The sequence below is a fragment of the Triticum dicoccoides genome, chromosome 1B (genome assembly GCF_002162155.2).
Source record: "Triticum dicoccoides isolate Atlit2015 ecotype Zavitan chromosome 1B, WEW_v2.0, whole genome shotgun sequence".
Lineage (NCBI taxonomy): Eukaryota > Viridiplantae > Streptophyta > Magnoliopsida > Poales > Poaceae > Triticum > Triticum dicoccoides.
The window spans coordinates 67,255,056-67,261,611 of NC_041381.1; the positions used below are offsets into that span (position 1 = coordinate 67,255,056).

The following is a 6,556-nucleotide window of genomic DNA, read 5'->3' on the forward strand; positions in this document are numbered from 1 at the left end:
CATTTGTTTTTTATTTTGGTTAGCAAATCTAAAACCCGTAAATGTCAACCCAATACAACAAATCGATATTTCGTTAACCAACTGATTCGGTTTGGTTTTCAGTTTATAATGAAAATCTGTTTGTAGCGCACATGCACAAGTTACGACACAACTACTAGCGCTTCCCTTGTGCCGTCCTCTAATATCCATGATCACCTTTATCCTCTGAGCATACCTACGTGATGTGGTATTAAACAAATAAGACAGTTTCCGCTGCATGCTCTGTCTGCCCACAGAAGTTCTAGTAGTTGCCCTTGGGCCTTGCAATTAGGTGGACAACGAAGCCTCGCATTAGCTTAGCTAGTTTAGCTCTCACGTGGGGAACAAAGCATGCATTGGGCCCTTCGTATCCTGCAGGTTTGGACATGCGCGAGCGATTGAGCCTTTGGTGTTGGGTGACACGCGTGAGCGAGCCTCCTACTAGATGCCTGGATTTCAGTTTTTTCTTTCGGTTATACGGTTTAATACCGAACCTAATTTGAATTCGGTTATTAAAAAAGAAAAACCGATTTTTGGACATTCTTGAAATGATCCCAAATTTTCAAGCATGTGGGTATGTCCATGGTAGGCATCCATGTTAGGTTTGAACAATTTTTGACATCGTAGGCAAGTTGTGACACGTCGAGCCATTTATTTGTCTTTTTTGACCGAGAAGACTCCAAAAAATGCAAAACTTGTCGAAAACCTAAGAAACTTGGCATGGTGCCTTGAATTGTCATACCAGGCCATGGAAAATAGGGGTCATGTCAAGGATGTTGAGAAACAACGTGTTCTCAGATGGACCCTTTTGGCCTACCCGGGCGCCTCCATTGAACTGTTCCATTTTTTGACATTCTTAAAATGACCCAAACTTTTGCGAATAGGTGGGCATAACCATGGTAGGCAACAATGGTAGGTTTGAATGATTTACGACACGGTATGCAAGTTGCAACATGTCCGATCATTTATTGGGTTTCTTTTACCGAGAAAACTCCAGAAAATGTAAAACTTCTTGAAAATTCAAGCAACCAAGCATGGTGCATTTAATTAGTCATACAAGGGCATGAAAAATATTAGGGCCATTCAAGGATATTGGGAAACAATGTGCTCTTAGGCGGACCCTTCTGTCCTATCCGGACACCATTCGTTGAATATGGTTTATTTTTGGACATTCTTGAAATGAACCCAACTTTTGCGAGCAGGTGGAAATGCCCATGATAGGCATGCATGCCAGGTTTGAACAATTTCTGACACCGTATGCAAGTCGTGACACCTCCGACCACTTATCGGCATTTTTGACCGAGAAAACTCCAGAAAAGGCAAAACTTGTCGAAACCTAGGCAACTTGGACAGGCGCCTTGAATTGGCAGGCCATGAAAAAAATGGGGCAAATTAAAGGATGTTGAGAAACAACGTGCTCTCAGACGGACCTTTCCGGCCTACCCGGACACTCTCGTTGAACATGGTCTATTTGGACATTCTTGAAATGACCCTAATTTTTCCAAGCAGGTGGGCATGCCCAAGGTAGGCATGCATGCCAGGTTTGAACAATTTCTGACACCGTATGCAAGTTGCCACACGTCTAGTCATTATCGATCATTTATTACCAAGAAAACACCAGAAAATGCAAAACTTTTCGAAAACCCAAGAAACTTGGTACGGTGACTTGAATTGGTCATACAAGCCATGAAGAAAATTGGGGCCATTTCAGGATGTTCAGAAAAAAACGTGCTCATGGCCTATCCAGACACCCTCCATTGAACATTGTGTTTTTTGGGACATTCTTGTAACGATCCCAACTTTTGCTACCAGGTGGGCATATGCCCATAGTTTGCATCCATGCTAGGTTCGAAGGGAAAAATATTTAAAAACTTAATTAAAAATAGTGAATTATTTTCTGTTTTTGCGAGCGTAAATGGGCCAGCCCAGTCGGCCATCTATTTGATGCTACTCCCAAAACATATGGAATTTCCTAATTGACACTCATCGCATGAAGTTGTCAACCAAACGGATAGAACGAACAAAGCAAATAACATTATGGTCTCGCCTATTGAGCCTCCTTAGTGACCACTGAACCTTCAATATTTTGAATATTTTTAAAATCAATTTCCAGAATTTAAAAAATATTCATATTTACTAATAATATTCAAAAAATTCAGAAAATGTTCATAATTTCAAAAAGTATACATGTCTTCAAATTTTGTTGGTCGTTTAAAAAAATCAGAATTTCTGAAAATGTTTGTGTTTTCCAAAAATGTTCAAATGTGTTTATGAAAAAAAAATCACAACTGTTAGAGAAATGATTGGGTTTCCAAAAAATGTTCATATAATATAACTTGTTTGGAATTTCAATCAATGTTCCCTTTTTCACATTTGTTTCAAAAATGTCAAAAAATGATGATCTTATGCTTCTGTTACAAAGATTGATCGCAATTACAAAAATGTTTGTTGTTTTTTCATTTCTTTTCTAGAGTTGCAAAAAATGTTCACATTCCATAAATTGTTTGTGTTTCCATAAAAATGTTCCGGTTTTAAAAAATATTTGCGTTTCAAAGCTGTTCATGGTTTTTAAAAAAATCTGTTTATTATATATTTTTTCAAACATCTTAAAAGTGTTTGGGATTCACAAAAAGATTCACGTTTCGTTTTCAAAAAAATACTTTGCATTGGAAGTTTTCAAAATATTCTGCATTGATGTTATCCTTAAGGCTTGGCGCTGCTATTAATCCAAAAACGCTGGCTAGCTGATCCGGTTGTAGCTCGTTTGTGGAAGTCCGGAGGTCCTGAGTTTGAGCTCTTGCAAATGTTGTTTTATTTTTGAGGCGCTGCTATACGGTATCTTCATGGGCCGGCCCAATTGGGTGGCCTCCTGTAGTATACGTCCGGCGGGCTACCCATCATACATACTCCCTCCGTCCGGAATACTTATCATCAAGATGAATAAAAAGGGACGTATCTAGACGTATTTTAGTTATAGATACATCCCTTTTTATCTATTTTGATGACAAGTATTTCCGGACGGAGGGAGTACAAAAGTAAGTACAAATTGTGAAATGACTATATTACCCTTTATACGTTTTAGGAGGGGGGTTGTACCGATGCTCCTGTTGTACATGTGCTGTTGCAACTTTCTTAGCTCTAAAATTATCGGGGCATTTTCCTCTCATTCTTATCATGTATAGCTGTGCTGTTGAAGTTCTATACGTTCCTTCACTACAGTGGCAGAGGTAGAGGGTGGACAGGGTGGGCCACGGCCCACCCTGGGATTTTTTGAATAGCTTTATAGCATAGGAAAAAGGGTAAAAAATATTAAGAAAAATATATTTTATATGAACAGTTCTATTGTTGGCCCAGGCTTACCCATTGGGCTAGATCCGCTACTGCTTCGCTAGCTCTAATGTTTTAGATGGAAAGAAAACATATTAACAGTCTGCATTCCCCCTTAGAAAACAAAGTTATTGGTACTCTCTGCAATGCACTCCCTCCGTTCGGAATTACTTGTCTTGAAAATGGATGTATCTAGAATGAAAATACGTCTAGATACATTCATTTTTATGACAAGTAATTCCGAACGGAGGGAGTATATATTTTGATGTCATTGACCTATCGAATTTCTTAGAAGAGATATACTGCAATAGATATAGCAAGGAAAAGAAGGACATTATATACAATGACAAAAGGACAAGAATGGTGCGGCAACACGCGCGCCTTTGCTTCTAGTATAGACGGAGGGAGTAGTGTAGTATGAAATACTCCCTCCGTCCGGAAATATTTGTCATTGAAATGGATGTATCTAGATGTATTTTAGTTCTAGATACATCTATTTTCATTCATTTTGATGACAAGTATTTTCGGAAGGGAGTATGAACTATCAGGTTCTGCAGAACTGATCAAACTTGAGCTTTGGTCTGGAATATGCGGAGCTCAGTATGGCTGCAGCCGCGACGGCATTAGCGGCCTCGGTGAGGTGCACGCCATCCCAACTAACGAACTTTGAGCCGTCAGTGCAGACCGTTGCATTTGGAGACTGGCAGCTCCTTCTCAAATCATAGTTGTATGGTGGCCCTCCGTACCCACAACACGTCATCAATGGCCTGTCAAAACCTGAAGAAAAGCAATTAGCAATCTCACCAGATATCATGCGAATTTCACCAGACTTTGATTAGCTCACCGTATTTGGTGTGGTTGGCCACAAGGTCATACTTGATAGCAAAAAGATCGGTGTAAACAACGGTCGCGTCTTTCAGCTGTACATTCAGCTGATCGCAGAGGCTGCCTAGCGCTGCGTTGAACGCGACCGCAGCTCTGTTGTATGTCTTCAGGCAGCCATTCTGATCAAGATCACTGTAATTTTTGCGTGGAATAGAGAGCTTCTGAGGCAGGCAACCGAGAGCCCCTGTTCCATGTATCCAGAAGTTCCGACTCCCGTTGTCATACAGAATCTGCAAAAAAAGAAATTCTAGGAAGTACAGAGTTGTGGTTGTCCGTCTTGACAGCAAGTACAAAGGGTACAGTAATTTATTCACAAAAAAGGCAAAAATGAAAACGTCACCTGAACAGCATACTTAATCTCGGCAAGTATTGGAGGGAACTTCGCCACTACTTGGTCGTAAGGCAAGTTGGACAGAAGAGCATTAATATCATTCTGTCCTATGTCTATGGTATATAGAGCATTTTGAAACCCTTGTGCATCAATTGGAGCTTCCTGGCCTGTGCAATAGCAACAGGTTTGCTCATTTACTATCAACTTTATCGCTCCTCGCTTCTTATTTCGTTTTAATCTGAGGGAAGAAACACGACAAACAAACCTTGATTGATCAGTTCCAGGGACCTGTCTTTAAAGAACAAAAATTCCTGCACCTGTACATGCAATGCAAAAAGAACGTCCCGTGGTAGTGTTCTTGAACCGCCAATAGCAAAATTTACTCCGTTACTGTAATTAGAACCCGATGCCTTCAGATAAGGGCTCAAATAGCTTATGTTTAAGCTTTCACCTGGATATATTTTGGTCACTCATGGACCTACTGTTAGTAAGGCCATTAACCATACCCAATCCTGACTTAGTTCTTCTCATGTACACGTATGCTGTTAGATAATAACGAGAAATAAACGAGACAAAAGAGACACGGACATTTACGTGGAAACCCTTGCGGGAGAAAACCACGGACGCACGAAGGCGCAATCACTATGATGGAGAAGTATTACAAGCACGAGACGACAGACCGTCTGAGGTGCGACTACATGGGGTATATAAGAGGGCAATACATGAGAGTTCTTGAAGGACAAGTAAACGAGTTGTACTCGTACGCGTCGGTACCAACGCAACGGCCCACACCGTATGTATTACGTCTAGTCCAATACGGTACTAGAATTTAGATCATAATTTAACAATGTCCACCTTGATCCAAATTCCCTCCAGTAGTCGAAGAAAGTGAATAACTCCATCCAAATCAGCATAAACATCTTGTGCGTCAAAGTCCATCGGACTAGTGAGAAATACCAACTAAGCCTGACCAAAGCTCAAACTTATTGGTAGGAACTGGCTTTGTCATCATATCAGCAGGATTATCATGAGTACTTATCTTGCATACCTTCAAATCACGTTCAGCAACAACATCTCGAATATAGTGAAATCTAACATCAATGTGCTTTATCCTCTCATAATACATTGGATTCTTTGTAAGATATATGGCACTTTGACTATCAGAAAATACGGTAGGGCAAGATGAATCTCCACAAAGCTCAATGTACAAACCTCTCAATCAGATAGCTTCTTTGCATGCCTCGGAAATAGCCATATACTCGGCATCAGTAGTGGAACAAGCCTGTTAGCGGATAAGCTTGATAGCTGTAAGTTTGTTAGTATCTAGCAGGTTGTTAGCTAACTTGTACCATACGCACATATCTCTAAAACCGATCGTATCTTCCTGTTGTAAACGATCGGTGATGTAACCTGCATATAAATAGCAATCAGCGCCATCTGTTTGGATGTGCGATCCAATCTATCGTGTGTTTTTACATGGTAACAAGAGCCTAGCTTCGACGCACGTCCAGAAACTCCATCCCTCGCCGCGACTCTCCTCGCCGCGATGTCCACCTCTCCCAACACCTCCGCGTCCACCGCATCGACAACCATTAGCTCCCAGCTTTCCGCCACTGCCGGTGCTCTCACCAATTCCTCCGTCTCAGTTGGGTCGATGATGACCGGGCAGGTCGGCGTGCCCAACCTCGCCCAGCTGGTGACGGTGAGACTCTCAAGGGAAAATCACCTCCTCTGGAAGGCCCAGATTGTTCCCATCCTGCGGGGGCATCAGCTTCTCGGCTTCGTCAACGGCGAGAGCACCCCCCCGGCGCGCCTCATTCCCGCCTCCACCGCTGAAGGGGCGGAGATGGTGATCAACCCAGCCCATACGGTCTGGCACGCCCAGGACCAGCTGCTCCTTGCCGGGATCCTCTCCACACTCTCGCCCGACATCATCGCGCGCACGCTGAACTTCACGACATCGGCGCAGATATGGGCGGCACTCGAGCGCATGTA

General features: G+C 42.2%; 1 protein-coding gene across 1 annotated transcript in view; it reads right to left on the reverse strand.

Moving 5' to 3' along the window:
* Positions 1-3,889: 3,889 nt before the first annotated feature.
* LOC119301448 (GDSL esterase/lipase At1g09390-like) overlaps positions 3,890-6,556 on the reverse strand; it is a 20,285-nt gene continuing 17,618 nt past the window's right edge. The window contains exons 2-5 of the mRNA XM_037578412.1: positions 4,827-5,012; positions 4,571-4,728; positions 4,190-4,460; positions 3,890-4,122 (exon numbers count right to left, since the gene is read on the reverse strand). Coding sequence (XP_037434309.1) covers positions 3,890-4,122; positions 4,190-4,460; positions 4,571-4,728; positions 4,827-5,012 — 848 coding nt within the window. The remainder of the gene's footprint in view (positions 4,123-4,189; positions 4,461-4,570; positions 4,729-4,826; positions 5,013-6,556) is intronic.